Source organism: Hypomesus nipponensis, chromosome 17, assembly GCF_054491055.1.
Source record: "Hypomesus nipponensis isolate SF chromosome 17, ASM5449105v1, whole genome shotgun sequence".
Lineage (NCBI taxonomy): Eukaryota > Metazoa > Chordata > Actinopteri > Osmeriformes > Osmeridae > Hypomesus > Hypomesus nipponensis.
The window spans coordinates 11,659,747-11,684,515 of NC_140377.1; the positions used below are offsets into that span (position 1 = coordinate 11,659,747).

At 39.5% G+C, this 24,769-nt stretch overlaps 2 protein-coding genes across 9 annotated transcripts in view; one reads left to right on the forward strand and one right to left on the reverse strand.

Annotated features, from left to right (window-relative positions):
• cep112 (centrosomal protein 112) overlaps positions 1 to 24,769 on the reverse strand; it is a 175,978-nt gene that overhangs the window by 148,306 nt on the left and 2,903 nt on the right. The window lies entirely within an intron of this gene.
• LOC146253571 (uncharacterized) lies at positions 610 to 8,806 on the forward strand. Of its 3 annotated transcripts, none has more exons than XR_014731731.1 (7): positions 610 to 717; positions 1,572 to 1,628; positions 1,727 to 1,793; positions 5,685 to 6,719; positions 6,902 to 7,057; positions 8,081 to 8,281; positions 8,468 to 8,806. XR_014731731.1 is itself a non-coding variant. In XM_084677259.1 (7 exons), the coding sequence occupies exons 4-6, from the start codon at positions 6,552 to 6,554 to the stop codon at positions 8,269 to 8,271; spliced, it is 366 nt and encodes a 121-aa protein (XP_084533385.1). In that variant the 5' UTR covers positions 611 to 717; positions 1,572 to 1,628; positions 1,727 to 1,793; positions 5,685 to 6,551; the 3' UTR covers positions 8,272 to 8,281; positions 8,468 to 8,806. The 3 variants fall into 3 exon arrangements, 1 of the variants encoding a protein (XP_084533385.1); XM_084677259.1 differs by having other exon boundaries at positions 611 to 717; positions 8,230 to 8,281; XR_014731732.1 differs by having other exon boundaries at positions 611 to 717; positions 1,727 to 1,783; positions 6,902 to 8,281.

Here is a 24,769-nt window from a genome sequence, read left to right on the forward strand (position 1 = left end):
AAAAGACTGTCTACAAGTACTGGTGTGCAGGAATTTATTGGTTAGCAAGCTAGACTAGCTCATTCGGTTAATTTTTGAGCAATAATATTGCACTGTCCCGTGCTATCAGTGCCAACTATCTGGTTTAACTACTGAAACGTTGGACGGAAGCTCAGGTCTAGCTATTAGTTGCTAACTAGACATCCACTTTTAATTTGAGCTTCGTAGCCACGTAATTACATGGCCTTGTCTTGGCTTCTTAAAACAACGTTTTCCACCGATGCACAATTAATGGAGATATCCAAATCAACATAAGCTAACCTTAACAACAGCCTAATGTTCGTCTATCGAGTCCTACACTGATAAAATGAACTTTATGGTAGAGCAAAATATATTGACTAAATTGTCATAAATTGTACATTATGATATTAAGTTTCAGTGTGAACTAAAATGTTTTAAGTAAGTATTTGAATACGCATTTAATTCATGTAATAAACTAAATGTGTGGGAAGAGTACGTTTTATCATATATTTATTAATACTATTTAAATGTTTTAGAGTCACTGTACATACACTAAAAAATACTAAGTACATTTTAATCAAAAACTAGCCCTCTCATCTGCGCTTGCGCCCTAGGACTTAAGAAGAAACGCGCAATTTAACTTCGGTCAGAGACGGTTGGGTCAGAGAATGTGGATGTGCTCTGGTTGGGTTGAACCGCATCCATATGTTATCTCGGGTGAGTTTTACCTTTCTTTTTAAAATGTGTAATAATATATGGGTCATTTTGTTAGTTAGCTTCTTGTTTGCTTGTTACTATTCACAGTGAAATTAGCTAGACATGCGTGATTTATCTGTGCTAGCTGTAATTGTTAGCTCTAGATAGCTAGCTAACATTGACAAATTAGTAAAACTAAGACTATCGATTCCACACGTGGCTAGCGTTAACTATGCAGGAAAGCTCCGCTATATATTTCACTTCTATAAAAACGTAAGGCACGTAAGTGTAGAGGGAGATTATTCATAAGCAGAAAAAAACAATTGTTGCTAGCTCTAACTAGCTAGCTGCACATGGGAAACCATCGCTATCACCGTTCTGGAAAAAATAATCATGTCAGGTTAACTTTAATTTAGCCATCGATGTATCTCTAATTTAGTATTTCAAGATGCCTACTTTAGTGGGTGAGTTATGTAAATGTCACTTAAATGAATTTACAACATGCTGGCCAAACCAGGGTATATACTGGAATATAGCTAGTTCATCTAAACCTTTCTGCACTTGGGAGCACGTGTCAGCAGCATGATTGCCAGTTCCTTGTGCTACCAATCAGCAGCAGGATTGCCTGTTCCAGCAAACATTTCCAGCCCAAAGAGTGCTCAAAACCAGCCCAAAATGGCTGAAAACCAGCCCATTATTTTTTGGGGTGTACAACAGAGGAGTTAAACATTTATCCAAAAAATTATAATGTAAAAATAACTGGTGGATTAATATTTTCCTTTTTTTCTGCTATTCTCTTTTTTCGTACATTGGCTAGTTTTTAAGAGCACTTGATAAGGAGACTGACAGTAATTTAACATGTTTTCTATCAACAGTAATCAGTGAGTTGTGAAGGAATAGGTCAGAGGAGTGATTGGCTGTAACATTAGCAGGCAAGTAGAAATCTGTATGCATGAAACAATATTACTGTTGTATATCTTCAATGAAATGATAATTGTTTTAATATCACAAATTGTGTGTTCTTTTACAGGGTGACCTTACGGTTAGGAAGGGTCCAGGGAGGAAGTCCATTAGATGGATGTCATCAGTGAGAAACCGTAGGCCTCTTACATATACTATGAGATGGTCATGCAAAAATTGCGAATTTAGGACATCAAAACGTTTAGAGCTATTAAAGCATTATAGATTGAAACATCTACACACCGGTCAGGGCCGGTCACTACCCTACTTGTACTCAGATTGTCCTTGTTCATTTAAAGGATGGGGTGCACTTCGCACACATTTGTCGAGAGATCATACACAAACTGAACAGTTTGAGCAGATAGTTTCATTTTCATGTCTTGTATTCCATTTATCCAGTTTTCACACAGAGAGGCAATATTTTGAACATCTCAGAGCTCATCTGAAAAAGAACAAACTCTTCATTGTGTCTTTAAAGATTGTGACTACAGTACTAATATATATTCAACTATTGCTTCACATAAAAGTAGAAAGCACAATCCTCACTGCCTTGAAGATTTTAAACACACTGTACTTTCGACATATTCAAGTCAGGCTACAGAGGATAGTAGTGTGTTGGTAGAAGAGAGTGAAGTTACTTCTAAAGAAACGCTTGTCAGAGAGGATGACGATTTAGTTAAAGTCATTGTTGATAAGCTTGGTTCCTTGTTGCTTAAATTAGAATGCATCTTCAATGTGCCTAGTAGATGTATAGATGACATTGTAGAGGAGCTTCAATTTATTACTTGTTCAGCATCCTCACCCATTATTAAAAACATTGTCCATAGTACATTTGAAAACCATAACTGCGCTGTTGAAGAATTGGTGATCACAGAATTGGTGAATAGCATTTGCCAATTAAATCCTGTAAGTGCAGCCTTTAGTGAAGAAGGTCCTCTTGGCACAGCCTACCAGAGAAACAAGTACTTGAAGGAACGTTTCTCTATTGTTGAACCGTTAGAGTATATATTAGATGCAAAAGAGGGAAGGACTTTTCAATATGTACCAATGTCACAAGTTCAAAACAAATTTGACATTCAGGAGAAGGTGTTAAAGAGTGCAAGACGTTGTGGTTCTTCATGTCAGTATACAAGTTTTCATGATGGTTCCCACTTCAAAGAAAACAGCTTTCTATCTGGAGAGGAGTTAAGACTTTCAATTTTACTCTACTGTGATGATTTTGAAATATGTAATCCATTAGGAACGTCTCGTAAAAAGCACAAGGTAACAGGTGTCTACTGGGTGTTGGCTGATATTCCATCTGTATTAAAGGTGACATGACATGCTGTTTTTGGATGCTTTCATATAGGCCTTAGTTGTCCCCTAATACTGTATCTGAAGTATTTTTCCCGAAATTCAGCCATGGTGCAGAATTATAGCCACTACAAGTAGTCCCACAATCAGCTTTCCTCAGAACGCGCTGTTTCTGTGTCTGTAGCTTTAAATGCTAATGAGGAGGAGAGGGGCGGCAACATGCGCTAATGTTTACAGGATGTATTGCAATGGCTCGTTGCCCCCGTTACTGTAAAATGCCTCGAATTGAGCCATTCTCATCTGATCACCCTGGTTTGCAGAGGTGCACACTCAGTCATTTCAATGTGGAGAAAGGCGGATATCGCGAGCCATAACACCAACAGCAGAACGGTTATCCAAAAATCAAAGAAGTGTACAACACTAGCGTTACAGCGTTTGTATTCACACACACACTTGATGCCATATATCTTTACGTTAGCAAGAGTAACTCAGCTGTTGGCTGCAGAGCTAATGTTACAGCCACATTCTAAGGGTAGCAAGATAGGTAACCATATACGGTAAAGCAACAAAATGATATAGCGTTAGTTAACTTACTTGTCCAAGGAGATTTAGTAATGATCCAGAATTTAATTTCAGCAAGGCCAGCTTTGAGTTGGCTCAAGTTGAGGAAATGTTTGGCGCAGACATACAACACTTTGGGATGTTGTGTCGGCGCATTTCCAGCGAAAATACAATTAAGATACGGGTTGTGCAAAGGCTCGGATGAAGGAACAAAAAAAAAAAGATGTGTGCTTGCATTTGTATATCCAAGCACTGAGCAACTGTTATGCTTCTTTTGTTTGCTCGCCATGATGTCTCTCCAGGAAAAACCGATATCGCACTCGCCCTTGCACGGTGGTAGCTAAGTTTCTCATGGGCGGGCTAGATGATCTGGTCGGGCAAAGCAGAGAGAGGGGAGGTAACCTTCCCCCTATCTACGTCACTAGGGGGAGATTTTCAAACAGCGCAATTGAGCCTTCATTTTGTCAAAGGCGGAGAATAACACGCAGGGCTTGGTTTACACTTATCGAAAATTCTAGCCACTGGGGGACCGAAGGCAGGCTAGGGGAACTCATATTAATGTTAAATAACCTCATAAAATGAAGTTTTCATGTCATGTCACCTTTAAGGTCAACATTATCTTCCATTTACTTAGCTGTTTTGTGCAAGGCAGACGACGTAAAGAAATTTGGCTATCCTCAAGTGCTTGACCCATTATTAAGTGATTTGAAAAGCTTAGAAGAGGATGGTCTTTTTGTACCCTGTTTGGGAAAAATCATAAAGGGCACTGTATTTTCTGTGATTGCCGATAACCTTGGTGCCCACTCAGTCGGGGGGTTTGTTTAAAGTTTCAGTGGGTCATACAATTGCAGATTTTGTGTCGGACAGCGGTCCCAGTTTCAGGAACTTGAAGTCAGGACAGGAGCATTCCTTGGTAGAACAAAACAGCAACACCAGTTGGACGTTGAAGCAGCATTGGCTAGTAACACCCATAGCCATGGAGTTAAAAGGCATTGTGCAATTACTCAGAGGTTAAAGCATTTTCATGTGACAACAGGTTACCCACCGTATGTATTGCATGATTTACTTGAGGGTATTGTACCTGTAAAATTGGCATTGTGTTTAGATATCTTGATTAAAAAAAAAAATATTTCTCTCTTGAAGAGCTGAATAGTATCATCAAGAAGTTCCCATATAAGTGGAAAGACAGGACAAATTGTCCGATACGTATACCACCAACCTTTTCCTCTCGTAACACCATTGGTGTTAACGCACATGAAAATTGGTGCTTACTGGGGTTGCTTCCACTTATGATTGGCTCTAAAGTACAGGAAGAGGAACAGACATGGCAGTTTTTGATGACACTCAAAGATGTTGTTGAGTTGGTTATGTCACCTACCCACACAGATGAAAGCATTGGTCACCTAGATAGCCTTATTGCTGAGCATCGACGTAGATTTAGCAGTGTTTTTCCACAAAGAAAATTTATTCCAAAACACCATTTTGTAGAGCATTACCGCAGCTCATTAAAGCATTCGGCCCATTAGTGTCTTTATGGACGATGAGGTTCGAAGCCAAACACCGCTTCTTTAAGAAGATAGTGAGACAGACTAGCTGTTTCCGTAACATTTTTAAGCCTATGGCAAAAAAACACCAGTCCATGATCGCATACCATCTCCATGGTTCAAATGTCAATAAACCTGCTGTATCTGTATCAAATATGTCAAGGGTTCCATTAGAGATTGTAAATGAGAACATACAAGAATTTCTATCACAGAAATTTCCTGAAGAGACAGTTGTTCATTTGACAAACAAGGTAGAATCTCAGGGCATCAGTTACAGTATTGGCATGATGTTGGTCTATGGCAACACTGGTGGGTTACCAGACTTTGCTGAAATACTACAAATCATGATAGTTTGTAACAGTGTCGTGTTTATAGTGAAAATGCAAAGTACATGGTACACTGAGCATTTTAGATGTTTCAAGGTGGAGTCCACAAGCATTGTGAAAGTAATTCATCAATCACAACTCACTGACATGTACCCACTAGCTACATATACAATCGAAGGCTGTCGAATGGTTTCTTTGAAACACTACATCTGCTTGTCAAACTAGGTAAAGTTTCACTATAAACAAAAAAATGTATGAGTACTGCAATCATATGCTCTAACCATGTCTTTTTTTCCTCTTGCAGTTTTGCTTTCCCAAGGCTGTGATGTCTAGTCCCAGTCAACTACGTGTCATTATTGAAGAGACTGAAATTCACAAATGAATCCTACCAGATGGAATTCCTACTACCTTAGACAAACTTTTGGCAGCTGCGAAGCATAATTTTGATCTTGAAGGGAGTTTTGCAGTAATGCATATGGACAAAGATTTTGATAACCAATTCTTTACGTTAACATCTACAGATGTGGTCAACGACAGACACTATAAAACTAGTGAAAACAGATCCTTCTATTATTCTCACATTGAGTCCCATCAATGAGCCTGCTGCTTCTTCTTCTCCAGTGCCACTTTCTTTCCAGGATGACAGTTCCTCAGTTAGTTCATCCGATACCATGATGTTACCACTGTCCCCAGACTACAGATCAGAACCGTGGCCAACTACTTTTGTGATACCCACTTTTTCATATAATGTCGAAATCCCCCTTCAAGCAGGAAATAAGGCTTATGAAAGTGATGGCTCACTCCTTCAAAATCCAAGCATGAACTCTGACGTACTTGAGAAACTTGCTGAAGCTATATTCCAGTACACTGCCTATCCCACTGGACGTCAAATACAGGCAGATGTAGAAGCCCTGTTGGCAAAGCATCCATGCCTAAGGGAGCCTGGAACCTCATTTTCAGGCATGTACGGGTGGCAGCAGCGTCTTAAATACAAGATGGCAAATTTCCGTTCTAAACTGCAAAGGCGTGAAGTACATTGTCCTGAACTTGACATCAACTCATTGAAAAGGAAATCTCCAAAAATCCAGCCAAAAACTGTAAGAGACCAAAGAGAGCAGAGGTAAACTATCTTCCTCCACATCCAAGTGGAGAAACTAGCAACACTCTGGAGATGGAGAGACTGCAGCTTCTTAATGAGGTAAAGAAGAAGAACAACACTAAGGTGATTGCAGAAAAAATTGCCAAAACATTCTCCTATCGAAGGCTTGAGGTTGTGAGTGGTAGTCCAGCTGCCGATGACTTCCAAGAGAGATGGCCAGCTTTGTTTTGTGAAGCAGAGGTAGGTGAACATAAAAAACCCTTTATTTACCCCTTTTAAAATTAAACTTGAAACACTTCTCAATGTTAAGATTGGAAGCCAAATTAGTGTTCCTCTTTAATTGCAGAATTTCCTCGTCCTCTTGCATGAGACTGTTTGGCCTGATTCCTGATGTTGTACTTGTGAATCTTTTGTCCATTCAGATCAAAGAGGAATTCAGGAGAATTACTACAATTTCCCTGGAGCAGAGATTCATGCACAAACTGGATCACTACACACCAAAACTTATTTCCCTGATGAAGGCCAAGGGAGGTGTCGTGGGGACCAAGCTGAGGCCGTTCCTGGACAAACTGAGTCAGGTGTGCTTGTTCACTTTTTTAGCAGGGAAGACTCACACATACACAAGCACTTTGCCAAATGCGTACGCATAGCACAAATCCTCACACTATAGATTCAATGCCCCTATATGCTCTATCCACACATGGCTCTTACTCTGTGAGCTTAAATCTCTGCTTGTGTTCTAACTCCAAAAACCTACATCCTGAATCTAACAACATGAATCTATTCACAGCACCAAAGCATAGACATGAAACGTGAAACCTCACATAAATCATGTTAAATCTAAACAATCACGAAGCATCTCAGTCCTGGGTAAAGCAAAGCATATATTGGATCACAAATCATTGCATATTCTTTACTGCTCAATGATCTTACCTTATTTAAATTACTGTGTGGAGGTTTGGGGGACCACTTACAAAAACTCACTGCAACCACTAGTCACACTTCAAAAACGAACCATAAGAATAATCAACAAAGCTGGATATTATGATCACACCAACCTCCTCTTTTTACATTCCAGTATCATAAAGTTCAATGACCTGGTTGAATATCAAGTTGCACAAATCATGTTCAAAGCTAGAAATAAACTGCTACCAGGTAACATACAAAAACTTTTCTTTGACCGAGAGGGGGGTTACAATTTGAGGCAACCGTTAAACTTTAAGACACTGGCGGTACGCACGACTTTAAAATGTCATTGCATCTCAATTGGGGGTGTGAAACTGTGGAATGGGATGAGCACGAAGCTAAAGCAATGTCCAAACATGATCCAGTTTAAAAGAAGGTTCAAATCAATGATTTTCATAAGGTACAGGGATGAGGGTGTGAATTAAGAAGGAAATTATAATGATATGGATATAAATACTGATTGTATAGATATGTATGTAGATATGGATATATTGATTGTTTATAAATATAGATATATGCATTGTATAAATATATAAAAGATTTATAGTATATTGGGTTGTATGTAAATGGCAAGTGTGGTGTGGAGGAAAGGGGCAGGATTAAATAAGTGTAAACTTCTTCCTTCTCCTTTTCAGGCATATCTCAACAACACAGATAATTTGTTTGGTTTAGATTTATTTTTTTGTGAAAACATTGTTGTATTTCCATGCTTTTCATTTTGTTTTGTATGTGGATATGTTTGAAATAAAACTAAATCAAAATCAAATCAAGCTGTTATCCGCAGCCTTACACTGTACCTTTCCAAGAAAGAAGAGGACCTTTTTGAAGATTGCCAAGTAAAGTCTGATTTTCTAAATATATATTTTATTACATGGTTTGAAATTTGAATGTTTTGTCATTTTAATTGCAAGGTTACCCTAAAGTAAAAGATGTAAGCCAATTTAGGGATCAAGATATTCCACTCTGCTCAATGTAAAATACTCTAACAGATTTGTCTGAATTTGTTGTGTGAATGTATGCAGGAGGACAGCCGCAGTGATGCCACTCAACACATCCTGAAGATCCTGGTGGTTCATGGTGCTGATGGACAGGATCCAGTGGATGTGTGGAAGTTCTGCTAAAGCTTGCGCGCTTCTCATGGGGCTGATTTATGCCCTCGACCTGGCATACCCCCCAACACTGCGTTACACATTTGAAGTGTTTCAAAAACTTTTCTTAGAACTGGATGGGATCAAGCTGTCCCCAAAAATACAAGCTTTCAAATGTGAAGTGCTATCTTAAATGCTACCACCGTGGCAGGTGCTGTCAATCTTGTTAGAGCTTATGATAGTTTAGTTCACATTTTATACTCTACCACAAAGTTAAGAATAAACAGTTTGAAATCCAAAATGTCTGTTACACACAGACATGATAATTTTTTTAAAAAAATCTACTTATCTTTTTTTCTTTTACCATGCACTGTCATGAGACACTTTATTTTTTATAAACACATGCAGCTTTAGAGTTCATCAGGACATGTGTTGGCTTTTTGATGAGGTAACAATCTGTTGAACCACTCCTTACTGTTTGGATGCATTCACAAAGCCTGTTGGGAGAATTTATTACTTGCATTCCCAACCCAAATACATGCATTTTCTTTAGTCATGTAAGCCTTACAGTTAATAAAATGGTCATGCTAGACACCTGAGTGTTTCACAGACTTCTGATTTAAGAGTTTTGGCTTGTACCTTGTGAATTGATAGAGCAGTGATTTGGTAACATTTATTAAAAAAAAAATTTGGACAAAATAAACTGATTGTATTTATTGTGTGTGATTTGTGATGCAAGTATATTGGATGCATAGAGGTAATGATAACATTAATTTGGTAATATTTATCAAAAGATAATTTCATGAAAATGTCCTTGTCAATAATATAACTTTATTACTGACTTATTTACAAATGAAAATATAATAAAATCCACTTAATTATTTCATAACATAACTATTACTGTCATAAGATTTACTTATTATGTTGAGCACAGCAGATTTCCTGTCAGAATTTTTTAATTGACTTTACTTAATTGGTTTAAATAAATATAACTCATGCAATAAATATAATCAAGTAAGATTTACTGTATCCCTACAAATATGAAGTTTAGTGGTAAGTACGTTTAACTAGGTTCAGGCAAATGAGTTCTACTTGATATAAGAGCAGTACAATTTACTTGAAAAGTACTAGTGCAAATTGTTATGAGGATTTTATGAAGTATATCTTACAAGTTTTTTTTTTCAGTACAAGTCAATAGTAACTTGTTTACAGCATATGTAGGCTAGCTAGCTACCATATACCCAGTGCCTACGAAACATTAATGATTGATTTAGAATGTTTAGGCCTACTGTTTAAATGAAATATTATTTTATTGAAAGTGTCCCATTGTCATTGTTATTTTAAAGGCAGCTTTTATAAAATGAGCATTGAATGAATGAGATGGTGCGAGATCTAGCTAGGCTAAAGCCTAGTTTATACTTATGTCGCCGACACTTTTGAAATGGTCGCCGACGAAAAAAAAAAAAGTGACGCTCAGGCTGCGGCATTTATACTTCGGGAAACAGTCGACTGTGCTCAAGGTTCGCGTGACGTAAACAGAATCATTTTACTGTTACATTCGTAGCTATGGTTACATTGTTTATGCTTTACCCTAGGTGATCGATCGGAGAAAATGACTGTAGCTAATTTTGAGAGGCATTATAAAGGTGTGGATATGTTCTAACTTGCTCCGCGAATCTCTCCTCTATTCCTTCCATCATAAACAGCTGTTAACCGTTCACTGAAAATTCAAAACAATGAAGTCAACGACGTGTGGCGTCTATCTAGCCAATCACACTTGCGCGACACTATGTGACGACATCAGCGCCAGTAGAAATTTCTCCTGGTAGGCGACACTTTCAAGCAACGGTTAAAAGTGGCGACCGTGACGCCATTTCTGGTGGCGACCTTTTCAAAAGTGTCTGCGACGTAAGTATAAATTGGGCTTAACAAACGTGCAGTTCACAATGCTGTTTGTCCGTTGCATAGCAACAGCCACTGTTTACAGGGACTATTTTCTCTCGGCTACTGAAATGCGATACACAATGTTTGTTGTCTATAACTATTTTGTGCTGAAAGGCAGCTTACTATTTATTTACTATTTATAATTTCGCTGGCAACCGTATTATAAAAGCAATAAGGTACTCGAGTTAGTACTTTATCGCCAATAAAGTACGTGTTCCAGGGTACTTTATTGGTATGTGTATGTGTTCTTTATTGGATAAAGTATGTGTTCAACACCCTTGAACACATACTTTATTGGCAATAAAGTACTGCCTCTCATAACTTATTGCTTAAATATTGCATATCGTTTATATCGCCCATTCCTACAGGGAACATGCAACATTCCAGTGTAGAAGCTCACTCGCTTACTATAAAATGTGTAAATAATAATAAATATTAAAATAATAATAAAAATATAAATCTTTAAATAAAAATCAGCTGTCAACAATAGAATCACATGTACAACATTCCATTCTCTGGAGGCTCTCAAGAGAACTTGGAGCTTATACAGTAGCTTTCCTGTGGAAAAATAATAATACAAACTTAACTGCAACATTAACAGGCTATAGCCAAATATCCAATATGTTTCAAGTCAGTTTTAAGTCGATATGTCTGCATTTAGGAGGAGATAACAGACAGACTAAAAATTAAAGGTGCACAGGAAGTCAGTAATTAGACAAAAAAACTAAACATGTATATCTATCTATGGTGTCTCACTCACTCACACATACTTTACTCACTCTCTCACTTAACTCACTTCACGCACGGACGCACTCACTCACTCACTAGGAGGGGGCATACTAGAGTATTCAAACCTTACTTCTGATGAAGCAGCATCACTGGCAGGCCCGGATGCAGCCTGCTTTGACCCAAACCCATGACATCCTGGGTTTGGTGTGATGCTGGAAATAGGATCCTCCACAGTGCGAGCGCGCGCAGATCTTTGGGCATTCATTTGAGCGCAAAATAGTTTTTTGAGCTCTATGTAAATTAAACCGCAGCAGTTTTCCAATTGGTAAAAACCTTGTCTATGAAGGTGATGTCTTTATCATTTCTGGCTCCAAATTATCGACCGGGGAAGCAGAAACATGCATGTAGCTTGGCTGAGTACTCTTAACGGTGCGTTCACACTGCAGACTTTTTTACCGCTCTTATCGCCGGCCTTCCCACAGTGCACCACGCTTGGGGTGCACTGTGGACAGCGTGTCAGACAGATTAATTCAGAGCTGTAGTTCTCTTAAATCACTGTTGTAGTTTGTATAATGTCATGGCAAATGTGCAGACAAAATACAACTTTTACACACATTAAGCAAAAATCCGATGCGCATTCTGGATCTGACATGATCTTATCTACAGCACACAATAGGTTATCTTTTTCCACACTTTTTTTAGGCCGAGTGAAAGATTAAATGCCACCCGCACTCTATGTAACGGGTCTTGTTCCGGCTGGAAAAAGATGCATCAGACATAAACTTTGACATGTGTAACCTTTTATTATATTATTCGAAATCTCTGCAAATCAATAGCTAGATTATGACTTGCCACTACACAGAATCAGAATGGGATTTATTCGCCATGAAAGTTTGCACAGACAAGGAATTTGCTTTGGCAGGAAGGTGCATACAGTAAACATATAGGAATCTTAAATTTAAATATGTGGTCAAACTATACTAAGGATACATAAACTAGCAATACTAAGTGGAATACAATTAAAATAAAATATACAATAAAGTAGAATATAAGTTGCCAATTTACAATATAAAATACAAATATTACAGGAGTTATCAAACGTTTGAATTTGAGAGTCCTCAGGCTTAACTTGAGTTGAAGCTTAGTCCTGCAGAAGAAACCGAGTTGTTGTAGCTCAGCTGCGATCGCACTGACGCTATGGATCTGTGACCTTATCATTCTGGATAAGCATTTCGTCAGAATATCCTGTCCTCAGTAGGGCCAGTATTTCTAATTATATGCTTTAACCTTTCACTACCACGTACATGTGCAAATTGGGATTTTCTGTGCTCACAAAAATGAAGACAAGCACAGAAACTGACTGAATGCTGCGCCTGATATGCGTGTTGCGCTCTCCTCCTGCACCACGGACTGAAACGCACTACAAAAAGGCAGACAGGCCCAGCTATCCCATTAGCAATGTTGAAATGGTACAACATGTTTTGTATAATTTGTAATCTTTTTGTAATTATTTCATATTTTGTTCAAATATTGCTGGTTCAATTGAATGTTGAAAATAAGAATACATGGGCTATATGTTTTTTTTTTTATAGCCTACATTGTATGTCCAATTAGGCACTTATTGGATACCTTCTTTAAACATTGCTGGTTCAATTGTTCAGAGAGAAGTGATCACAGTCTGAGATAGCTTATTAACAATGGCAGTAGGCGTACAAGTTCTGAAATAACAATAAAATAACAGTAAAATATCCTCATTATTGTGCAATAATGGTCAAATCCACCTATATTTTGTGATTTACAAATAATCTCTATTGGCTTGGGTCGCGAAGGCTTGTGACTTTTAAAGGGGCAATTGACTGCAAAACCGATTTTACATTGTCATAGTTGAATAACGACAGTTCGGTGGGTAAACTGAACATACCGTGAATATCAAAGTCCATTGACACCTCTTTGCTATTCAAATCTCAAAAAGAAAACATTTGGCTGTAAAACGCTAGCTTTTAAACAAAGCTACCGGTCCTACGTAGGACCGGTGATCGCCCTCTATTGGCTCTGGTCTGTATCTTTGTCACACCCCAGAATTTACATCCAAACCAGCCCGAGGTAGCGTCTATCTCCGATACTAGTTTAGCTGCGCGCTGCTCTGTCTAGGCTACTTATAAGGAATTACAAAGGAGAACGTTTTGAATTATAACAAGGATATTGAAAATGGACCACGGCCGTAAATGCTGTGTTCCAGGCTGTACAGGGAAGGCTAACACTCACAGTCTTCCCAAGGAGCCAAACATTCAACAGGCATGGCTGCTGTTGTCTATGAGAAGATCCCGGCGAAGTTCGACACTCAATCATTCATTTGCTCTGAACATTTCACCCAAGACAGTTTTGACAACCTTGGACAATTTCAAGCAGGATTTGCTAGGAAGCTGAACCTGGAAAAAGGTGCTGTTCCGACCTTATGCTCATTGCAACCGCAAGCTATAAGGACAGTATGATGTTGTGCTAACAGTTATTAGCTATGCTAACGTTTCCTGTATATAGCATACCAGGTAGAATGCTAAATACGTTTCTACACACATCAAATGACTCTAGCTAGATTAGCTGTAGTCGGCATTAGAAGGGAAGCTTCCGAAAAATAGCCAGAAAACGAACAGCAGTCTGGCTTATTGCTAACGCCTGTCTAGATAATCTATTTGAAAGAACTGGAGAAAGGCAGGTTCTAGATACAGGATACGTTAGCATTGCAAGTAACTGTTACTAGTAACACCTAGACTGTAGGCATGTAAACAAGTTTAGCTTGCTAGTTAACGCAAGAGCATAGGTAGAATGTGTGATAATTTAGCCTAGTTTATTGGCAATGGGGCTAACATTGATTCATGTTCCTAACTGTGTTTCATTCAAATAAATAACCTGTGTAATGAAAATCTACAATTCACGATGCATGTTTATCCAGATCTTTGTCATGTTATTTTACAGCAAGATATCTAGAGCTAGCCTAGCTAGCTAACTGAAGCCGAGTAGAATCACAATATGGTTTGGTTGCTAAACTGTAGCCTAACGTTCTACCCACCTAAGTCAATCCAGTTTGCTTCAACAACAGAAGTGGAAACAAGTAATGTTATCATTTCAAATGATATATAGTCAATCTGTTGAAAACAGTGTTGTGTAGACACAATAGATTTATTTGCGCGTTTTTATTTCAAGTCTCCAACTTCGGTGTTTCAGCGAGTGCTGCTGTTGGCCGTGTTGCGTTTTTGCTCCCAACTTCACTCGTTGATAACCAACCAATCAGCGCGCAGCTTATCTAAATATTAATGAGCACACCATAAAAGGAGAAAAGCTAGTGTTTTTTCCCGGGAACATTTCAGAGGATCTGTCAGAGGGCATAGAGCAGCACCCGGGCCATTTTCAACCCAACCAATGTTACATACCCTATTCGGAGACCTTAAAGAACAGTGTGAAATACCCCCAAAAAACAGTCAATTGCCCCTTTAAAATATGGGTCCCCAGAAAAAAAGTTTGGGAAACACTGCTCTACAGGACTGTAAAACTGCTAACATTTCCCTGTTGGAACTTCTGAGATATTTGAGTTCATGCCCGATGAGTGCCCGCACCCATTCACTGCAATGAAAAGCTTAATGGAACTCTGACTCGGAATTTGAGCTTCAGGGACGCATGACAAAAAATGACAACATTTGGCGTGTTGGACGTTTTAGAATTGTTTATGTGATGTGTTCCCATCGTATTTAAGAATACATATTTTACAAACAAGAAGTTTGTTAATGTAACTGTATACATATCTCACTCATAACGGCTAATCAGCTAGCATGTTAAAGTAGGCTACATCCAAAGTCACTGTTGTAAAACTAGCCACTTTCTCACAAACTGCTGATTAACGGAAGTAGCTTTGAGGTAAAATTAAAAACCTTTAAAAACGTCTAAATTGAGCAAATATTGTTGATATTGTTACGCACACGTATTTCAGTACAGTTAATATGTAATGTAATTCCATAATTTCCCCAGCAATAGCTATTAAAACGTATTTCAGGAAAAACGCTCAAACAGGTTTGTCCTCCCTACTTTGCGTTGCACAGTATTTTCACCCCTTGTTCCGCACGTTGCATATTGAAAGAATGTTGGTTTGCGTTCGTCACAATACCGTTTGAATGATGAATTTTAAGGATTTTGTGTTGAAAATTGCATCTGATATTTACACAGATGACAGACATCCTTCTCTTGAATTTAACAACAAAGACGGTATAATGTGAGACTTCTGTCCCCCTTCTTTTGGATGCGATATCAAGACGAAATTCTTCACCCTTTGAATCGCTCGCTCCCGCGAGGGGGTGCCAATCCAGAGTCATGCATCGGGTGATACAACACCGACAACAATGGCGGCCAGATCATCTAGAGAGTCTGAAATGTAATATTTTCGGCTTAATTCATTGATAAAAAAATTATGACAGTCTTGTTTTGTGGTATACACAGTCCTGTACATATATATTTGCAACCATTTTCCGAATTAAAACGTTTCTAAAAATCGCTAGTTTGGTACGCAAATGTTACAGTGCTGATTTGCATAACAGTCCCGCATTTCTCTGACTAGCATGTCTACAATTTAAAGTAAACTCCATTAGCAGTGAATTTCGTTTGATATCACTGCATAACACTACCTGCTTTGGAGATATCAATTCGTGTTAGATGACGTACCCGTAACCAAGTGGCGTCCCATTTCTTAGGGATATGTAGCCCTTACCCCTCAGTTTCGAGGGCCAGGAGTAATGGGATTGGCCCTCAAACTAAGTGCCTTTTAGAATGGTTTGCACTAAAGGAAAGAAACCCAACACTAAAAAGCTTTTTCTTTGTTAAAGGTTCTGCAGCTAGTGTACTTGAATTGTATTTATCTGCAACATTATGTTGTATAATTACAGTTTTGCACAATAAATGTTCTCAAAACTACATACATTTCTTTCTTTAAAAAAAATTAAAATAAAAATCTAGTAGTTTGGCTTTCCTTAGGGTCTATGTGACCTGTTCTGAAATGGTCCTATTATCATTTATATATCGCGCTATATTAATTGTTATCGCAATAGGCTGCAATGTATATTGCAATATGGATTTTAGGCCATATCGCCCATCCCTAGGAGGTAGTGCACTTTATTGACCAGTTTTCTTTGGAGCCGTTAAGAGTTCCCTGGAGTGTCGTTTTTGTGAATAAAGTCATACTTTACCCTTTTACATCGGTGTTCGCTGTTTATGTTATGGCTCCCTACCCCTAAAAGTAGACAAGCAGTTTGGGGTCCTAACACATGGATTCAAGGGTGTGCACTCTCTTTACCGGAATCCACCAGTGAATATTAATAATAAACTCTCTATTCCCCTTCCTCACCTTTCTTATGCTAATCCTTGTGCATTTCCAGCCAGTATACTTTGAATCACATCATCTTCCTTGTTAATTGGTATAACAACTTAGAGCCCTTGCTAAGATCACACCTTCAGCTGCTAAACACCCAGCAGTCAAAGGATCCACATTCCAGGGATACAGGGTGATGAGAAGTGTGCACGTGTGTGTGTGTGTGCGTACGTTTTGCACACAGGGCATTAGTGAAGCCGTAGCAAAAAAGCCACTCTCAAATTCAAAATAAAAAATAAAAAAACACAATAAGTGAAATCAAAAGAGAAGTAGATATAAGCCATGCTAATGAGTAGCCTAGCAAGCAATAAGGATGTTTTCCTTTTTTTTTTTTTTATCTCTGAACCATCTGACTTCTTTCTACAAAAGGGTGCATGTCAAGAAAGAAAAAAGACTAGAGAAAAAGAGTGACAGAATTTGAAGAGTTCGTCACAAAGTGCTACCCTTGAAAAGACATTGAGTCAGGGGAAAAAAGTACATTTAACAAGCAATCAGTTACTGAAGAAACAATAGTTCAGTGGAGTCCACAAAATTTGAATTCTTAAGGTAATGCAAACCACCATGGCGAGCAGATGGTGATTGTTAACCTGTTTGTAATAAGGAATTAAAATAGAGAACACTAATATGTGTTTGGGCAGCAGGGCTGTCCCCACTTAGCCTGGCTGCCAGCCCAACTTCTCCCGCCCACAAAAAAATGTGTTCGGGAAGTTGGGTCTGGAGGGTCTCGTATTGGGGACAACTACAGAAAACCCAGAATCGGGATGGACCAATGAAAATGCCAGGGCGGGCTTTATACGATGATGGACAGATGATCAACAGTAACGTAATCAACAACGGCACGAAAGAGCCCTCGGGTTGAATTTGTTTTCAACAAACAACATAATACGTTGCTCTGATTGGTTGTAGGTCTATCCAATTGAGCGTAGGGGCATTTGTTTTACGAGTTCGGTTGAAACACGCTCCGTACTCAAAGCCCAACGGAGAGTTTTCAGACTCATATTCTGACTAGAATTATGAGTATGACAACGTCAGGCTAGTCCCCACTCAGTTGACTTGTTGATTTTCTGGTCGATATGCTCTTGGTCGACTCAGATTTTTGCCGTATGACAGTATGAGATCTGATTCCCGCTTGTGTCATCATTGCTGAATTAAATAAATGTTCTACAGAAATTGTAGATTATATTATTTAAAGGTGACATGACATGCTGTTTTTGGATGCTTTTATATAGGCCTTAGTGGTCCCCTAATACTGTATCTGAAGTCTCTTTCCCGAAATTCAGCCATGGTGCAGAATTATAGCCACTACAAGTAGTCCCACAATCAGCTTTCCTCAGAACGCGCTGTTTCTGTGTCTGTAGCTTTAAATGCTAATGAGGAGGAGAGGGGCGGCAACATGCGCTAATGTTTACAACGGATGTATCGCAATGGCTCGTAGCCCCCGTTGCTGTAAGATGCCTCGAATTTAGCCATTCTCATCTGATCACCCTGGTTTGCAGAGGTGCACACTCAGTCATTTCAATGTGGAGAAAGGCGGATATCGCGAGCCATAACACAAACAGCAGAACGGTTATCCAAATAACAAATAAGTGTACAACACTGGAGTTACAGCGTTTGTATTAACCCACACACTTAATGCCATTTATCTTTATGTTAGCAACAGTAACTCAGCTGTTAGCTGCTGTAGCGTGGTTTGCTCGTTTAAGATTAGTAATACTTAATTTCTAATAAAGTATAGTAGTTCTTGGGGGCACCACCTCTGATTCGTGAAAGGGACAGAGGAAACCTTGTTTAATAGTATCGAATAATAGCACTCGTAATAATCAGTCTAATCTTAAGTAGTAAATTCTATGAAAGTAGAGCAGATCATATAACGTGAGAGATAAGCTAGTATTATACACAATGATTTATTTAAGAGAATGTAATTATAGTGAACACATACCAGACAAGTTATGGGTTAGTTGGGCTAAAGCAGTACAGTAGGCCTAAATTCTAATGAGAGCGCGCTACACAATGGTTGCGTAGAGCGCGTGTGGAGGGGAGGGGAGAAGTTGAGGAAGAGGTAGAGATAGGAAGAGGCTTCTACAGTAACAATGGACGATCAATGGAAACTGACCTAACGATGATTAAGTCAAATCATTTGTAGAATACAATCAAACATCAACAATTCAATCACAACATGCCAATATGTCACAAGTAAGAAATATTGCAAATCGCAGTTACTTTTGTCGGTTTGAAGAACGGAGTCAAATGGTTCGTTATGTCCAACGAACAGAATCGGAATCTCTCGTCAAAGTTCCGGGCGCTCAGTGAAGGTGCAGGTTAAGAGGAATAGGTTAGAGAGTGACGCGTTCACCCACAAGTTTATCCTACGAACAAGCGGGGGTGATTGTACGTTTGGGGGTTAAATACCCCAAAGAACAGGGGGTCATCCCTGTGAAGGTGACCTCTCTCATTGGTCAGTTACTTCCACCTGGGCGTTGTCCTGGGACCTGCCCAGAGGTGTGAAGTGGCTGATAGTTTTGAGTTCCATTATCTCAAATGTCCATGGAATGCTCAAACTTCAGAATATAACAATACAACGTTCATAACTGGTTTTGTTAGTATGATACAATTATTTTGATACCAAGATTGACTGATTTAACTATACCTGAAGGGAAGTTATAATCAAACATCAATTAACAACGTTCTAGGTAAATGAGACAAACACATTCTAACACATCGACTACTGTCCTTGAATTAGTGTCCATGAGCCATGTAGTCCCTTAGAAAATGTTTGTAAGTCCACACAAGTAAGTTCCTTCAAGTAATTCCTTTTGTTCTGACAATGTGAGACCATGGTCTCTGTTCCTGACCCCATGCTGGGTCAGGAATTTGAAGCTCCTACTCTGGGAGATAAGGACAAAAGGGGAAGGACCCTTCCCTTGTCGGGGGTAGGGGAAGGTGTGGATGGTACCATGCTTTGTCTGTGGACTCTCTGCTACACTGCAGAACTAATGTTACAGCCACATTCTGAGGGTAGCAAGCTAGGAAACCATATACAATAAAGCAACAAAATGATCGCGTTAGTTACTTACTTGTCCAAGGTTTGTAGCTTGACCAAGGAGGTTTAGTAATGATCCAGAATTTAATTTCAGCAAGGCCAGCTTTGTGTTGGCTCAAGTTGAGGAAACAGTCGTGGCTGAAATGTTTGGCGCAGACATACAACACTTTGGGAAGTTGTGTCGGCGCATTTCCAGCGAAAATACAATTAAGATACGGATTGTGCAGAGGCTCGGATGAAGGAACTAAAAAAAGATTTGTGCTTGCATTTGTACATCCAAGCAATGAGCAACTGTTATGCTTCGTTTGTTTGCTCGCCATGATGTATCTCCAGGAAAAAACAATATCGCACTCGCCCTTGCACGGTGGTAGCTCAGTTTCTCATGGTCGGGCCAGATGATCTGGTAAGGCAAAGCATAGAGAGGGGAGGTAACCTTCCCCCGATCTACGTCACTCGGGGGAGATTTTCAAACAGCGCAATTGAGCCTTCATTTTGTCAAAGGCGGAGAAGAACAAGCAGGGCTTGGTTTACACTTATCGAAAATTCTAGCCACTGGGGGACCAAAGGCAGGCTAGGGGAACTCATAATAATGTTAAATAACCTCATAGAATGACGTTTTCATATCATGTCACCTTTAAGACAAATAAAGCAACTCAAAAAATATATAATTTAAAAGAAAAGGTGTTCCTATTTCCCCTTTCATTAATCTGCGCTTTGGTTTGGTATTTTGCACACGGCACAAGCACAATTGGCTGCAGAACTACAAACTCTGCCATAGCCTACTTTGTCGGTGTTATTATTCAAAATGGCAGAGAAAAATCTGTGGTATGGCAGCATTTCATTAAAGTTCATTTACAAAGTACCAGGTGACTCGAAAAACGTTGATTGCAAACTCTGCCAACAACGGTTTATTTTTCATAGTTCGATGTTTAATATGATGTAGCCTACCACCTGAAAAACGTAAGTTGGCCTAGCCCTACTTCGCTCATGCTAACGGGCTGGGTTGAAAAATGAATATGCCTATTATAAGATCCAAATCGAATGACATTATCTTCTCCGGCCAAGACAACAAAATATTTATCTGTTGCACCGTTCCCCACTCAGCTTCTAAGTAAATTAGGCCGAATCCCAATACTCCCCCTTACCCCTTCCCCTTAGCCCTTCCCCTTAATTTACCCCTAGCCCTTGGCCCTCGAAACTAAGGGGTAAGGGCTACATAGCCCTAAGAAATGGGACGCCACTTGGTTACAGGTACGTCATCTAGCACGTATCGATATCTCCAAAGCAAGTAGTGTTACGCACTGATATTAAACGAAATTTGCTGCTAATGGAGTTTACTTTAAACTGTAGACATGCTAGTCTAAGAAATGCGGGACTGTTGTGCAATCCAGCACTGTAACATTAGCGTACCAAACTAGCGTTTTTTAGAAACATTTCAATTCGGAAAATGGTTGCAAATATACAGTCATGGCCGAAATTGTTGGCACCCCAGAAATGTTTCCGGAAAATCAAGTATTTCTCACAGAAAAGTATTGCAGTAACACGTTTTGCTATACACATGTTTATTCACTTTGTGTGTATTGGAACAACAACAAAAAAAAGGGAGGAAAAAAAGCAAATTGGACATAATGTCACACAAAACTCCCAAAATGGGCTGGTCAAAATTCTTGGCACCCTTAACTTAATATTTAGTTGCACACCCTTTGGAAAAAATAACTGAAATCAGTCGCTTCCTATAACCATCAATAAGCTTCTTACACCTCTCATCCGGAATTTTGGACCACTCTTCCTTTGCAAACTGCTCCAGGTCTCTCTTATTGGAAGGGTGCCTTTTCCCAACAGCAATTTTAAGATCTCTCCACAGGTGTTCAATGGGATTTAGATCTGGACTCATTGCTGGCCACTTTAGAACTCTCCAGCGCATTGTTGCTATCCATTTTTGGGTGCTTTTTGATGTATGTTTGGGGTCATTGTCCTGCTGGAAGACCCAAGATCTCAGACGCAAACCCAGCTTTCTGACACTGGGTTGTGTACAGTGCGACCCAAAATCCTTTGGTAATCCTCAGATTTCATGATGCCTTGCACACATTCAAGGCACCCAGTGCCAGAGGCAGCAAAACAACCCCAAAACATAATTGAACCTCCACCATATTTCACTGTAGGTACTGTGTTCTTTTCTTTGTAGGCCTCATTCTTTTTTCGGTAAACAGTAGAATGATGTGCTTTACCAAAAAGCTCTATCTTGGTCTCATCTGTCCACAAGACGTTTTCCCAGAAGGATTTTGGCTTACTCAAGTACATTTTGGCAAACTGTAGTCTTGCTTTTTTATGTCTCTGTGTCAGCAGTGGGGTCCTCCTGGGTCTCCTGCCATAGCGTTTCATTTCATTTAAATGTCGACGGATAGTTTGCGCTGACACTGATGCTCCCTGAGCCTGCAGGACAGCTTGAATTTCTTTGGAACTTGTTTGGGGCTGCTTATCCACCATCCGGACTATCCTGCGTTGCAACCTTTCATCAATTTTTCTCTTCCGTCCACGCCCAGGGAGATTAGCTACAGTGCCGTGGATTGCAAACTTCTTGATAATGTTGCGCACTGTGGACAAAGGCACATCTAGATCTCTGGAGATGGACTTGTAACCTTGAGATTGTTGATATTTTTCCACAATTTTGGTTCTCAAGTCCTCAGACAGTTCTCTTATACTCTTTCTGTTGTCCATGCTTTAGTGTGGCACACACAATGAAAGCTAAGTGAACTTCTCTCCTTTTTATCTGCTCCCAGGTGTGATTTTTATATTGCCCACACCTGTTACTTGCCCCAGGTGAGTTTGAAGGAGCATCACATGCTTGAAACAATCTTATTTATCCACAATTTTGAAAGGGTGCCAAGAATTTTGACCAGCCAATTTTTGGAGTTTTGTGTGACATTATGTCCAATTTGCTTTTTTTCTCCCTTTTTTTGTTTTGTTCCAATACACACAAAGGGAATAAACATGTGGATAGCAAAACATGTGTTACTGCAATACTTTTCTGTGAGAAATACTTGATTTTCTGGAAACATTTCTGGGGTGCCAACAATTTCAGCCATGACTGTATATGTTCATGACTGTATATAACACAAAACAATACTGTCATAATTTTTTTATCAATGAATTAAGCCTAAAATATTTCATTTATCGACTCTCTGGATGATCTGGCCGCCATTTTTGCCGGTCGCGCAGTTTTCACATAGCCCTAGGTTTCAAGTAAGCTCCCGATCTTACTTGGTTTTAAGGGGTGTATACCCCTTCGTCTTAGCCCTTCCCCTAGCTCAAAAAGAGTATTGGGACACCACTAGCTCTCACGGGAACGCGCAAAACTAAGGGGAAGGGGTAAGGGGAAGGTGTAGGGGGGAGTATTGGGATTCGGCCATAGTATGCTGCAAGTACAGGCAGTAAATATAGCTGCAAGCAGCGATGCGGGTTCCTCCGCAAAATATTATAAACATGTTTGGCCAAAAACAATTCCAGACTCTCAGTCAATGCACAACTAACTAAAGTCATGTGGGAAACTGGGCTAGGCGTTCATATTCAGCTCCTTGCAAGAATAGCCTGTAACGGTTTAGCAGCAGACTCTCTGGTCCCATTAAACTACACAACATACACAATCAGGGTGACCAACAAGATTATATTAACTAACCAACAATAACATTACAAACATCTAATTGAACGAACACAACAAATGAAATCCCTCGCAAGGCTGTTGTAACCAAACTATTTTCCCTCAAGTCTTTGGACATGCCACACTGCATGCTGGGTACCCAAGGGATCTGACGCTGATTATCTAGCAGTGCTCCGACTGCGTGATATGAGTATTCGTTTTTTGTCAGCTTTGGGACAAAGGTTAAGAAACGGTTGACATTTCAAGGTTAAATTGCATGAAATTGTGCATGGTATTTCAGAATGATGTTTGCCAGTTTAACTAAACAAGTAATCAAAATTATTCCAGGCCAAAAGACTGTGCTTGGATTCAAACCTGTGACCTTATGCTTTGCAGTACAACATTTCAACCCGTTGAGCTACCTGCAAGGCTGAGAAATTCTGGTCCGTTTCTGTATCAAAAAAGGAAGCCGTTTCTCCTGCAGCATGGATTGGTCGATTCGGCCCAAGTTTAAACAGCAGTAATTCAATGATCTTTTGACATATCAAGGTGAAATTGCGCATGATACTTCAGAACGATGTCATCCTGTTTAACTAAACAAATATTCAAATTTAAGACGGGCTAAACGACTGTGGCTGGATTCGATCCATAGACCTTATGCTTTGCAGGTCGCCGTCCTAGCCCATTGAGCTAATCTCAGTGTCGCGAATTTTCACGTTCAGTTACAGTATAAAAAAGTAAGCTGTTTCTCCTGTGGTAAGCGAAAGTTGAAACAGCTCTAATTCAATCATATTTTGACATACCAAGGTGAAATTGTGTACGGTACGTCAGAGTGATGTCACCTTAAAGCCTATTAGGTTTGAAAAACCATCATTCAAAATGACATTTGATTTAGTGACACAAACATATTGAGTTAATGTGGACATGCTACATATATGTAGGGCTGCACAATTAATCGAATTTTGATCTCGATTTCGGCTTCCCACGATCAAATTCGCGTGATCGAGCGATATTTAAAATGCGTCATTCCGTTCATAGAACGCTCCGTATCAATTCTTTTTTTTTTTTGCAAAGCCAATCTAGCGTTCCGTTAACCAATAGGTGCGTTTGACATCGGCTGTGGCTGCATGAAACGACCAGCGAGAGTTGCCGCTTGCTGTCGGGGAGGAGTTATAAACGTCTCCTTAAGTCGGAAAATTTGTCATTTTATGTATTGGGCTATGGTAAACTTTTTCTCCAATCTGCAGGCTGCAGCTGGCTGCGGCGCTGCATGGAGTCGAATACACCTAAAGTCTGATCACGTGCCTCCATGAGCCAGTCAGAGTTGTTCCCTGCACCATGCAGCTCAGTTTCTAGATGTAGACGGTTACAGACAAGAGTAACGTGAGGAAAATTCTGCAACAGATAGCAGTCGGTCATAAGGCTGCTATCTTAACAAAGAAAACTAAAAAAACTACCTGTGACCTGCCTTCGCTA

Bases quoted from the DNA above. Each gene is read 5' to 3' on its own strand.
- LOC146253571 (XM_084677259.1), top strand. From the start codon at position 6,552: ATGGAGAGACTGCAGCTTCTTAATGAGGTAAAGAAGAAGAACAACACT. The intron at 6,720-6,901 runs GTAGGTGAACAT...TTGTCCATTCAG, and splicing joins CTTTGTTTTGTGAAGCAGAG to ATCAAAGAGGAATTCAGGAG. The intron at 7,058-8,229 runs GTGTGCTTGTTC...TGTTATCCGCAG, and splicing joins TCCTGGACAAACTGAGTCAG to CCTTACACTGTACCTTTCCA.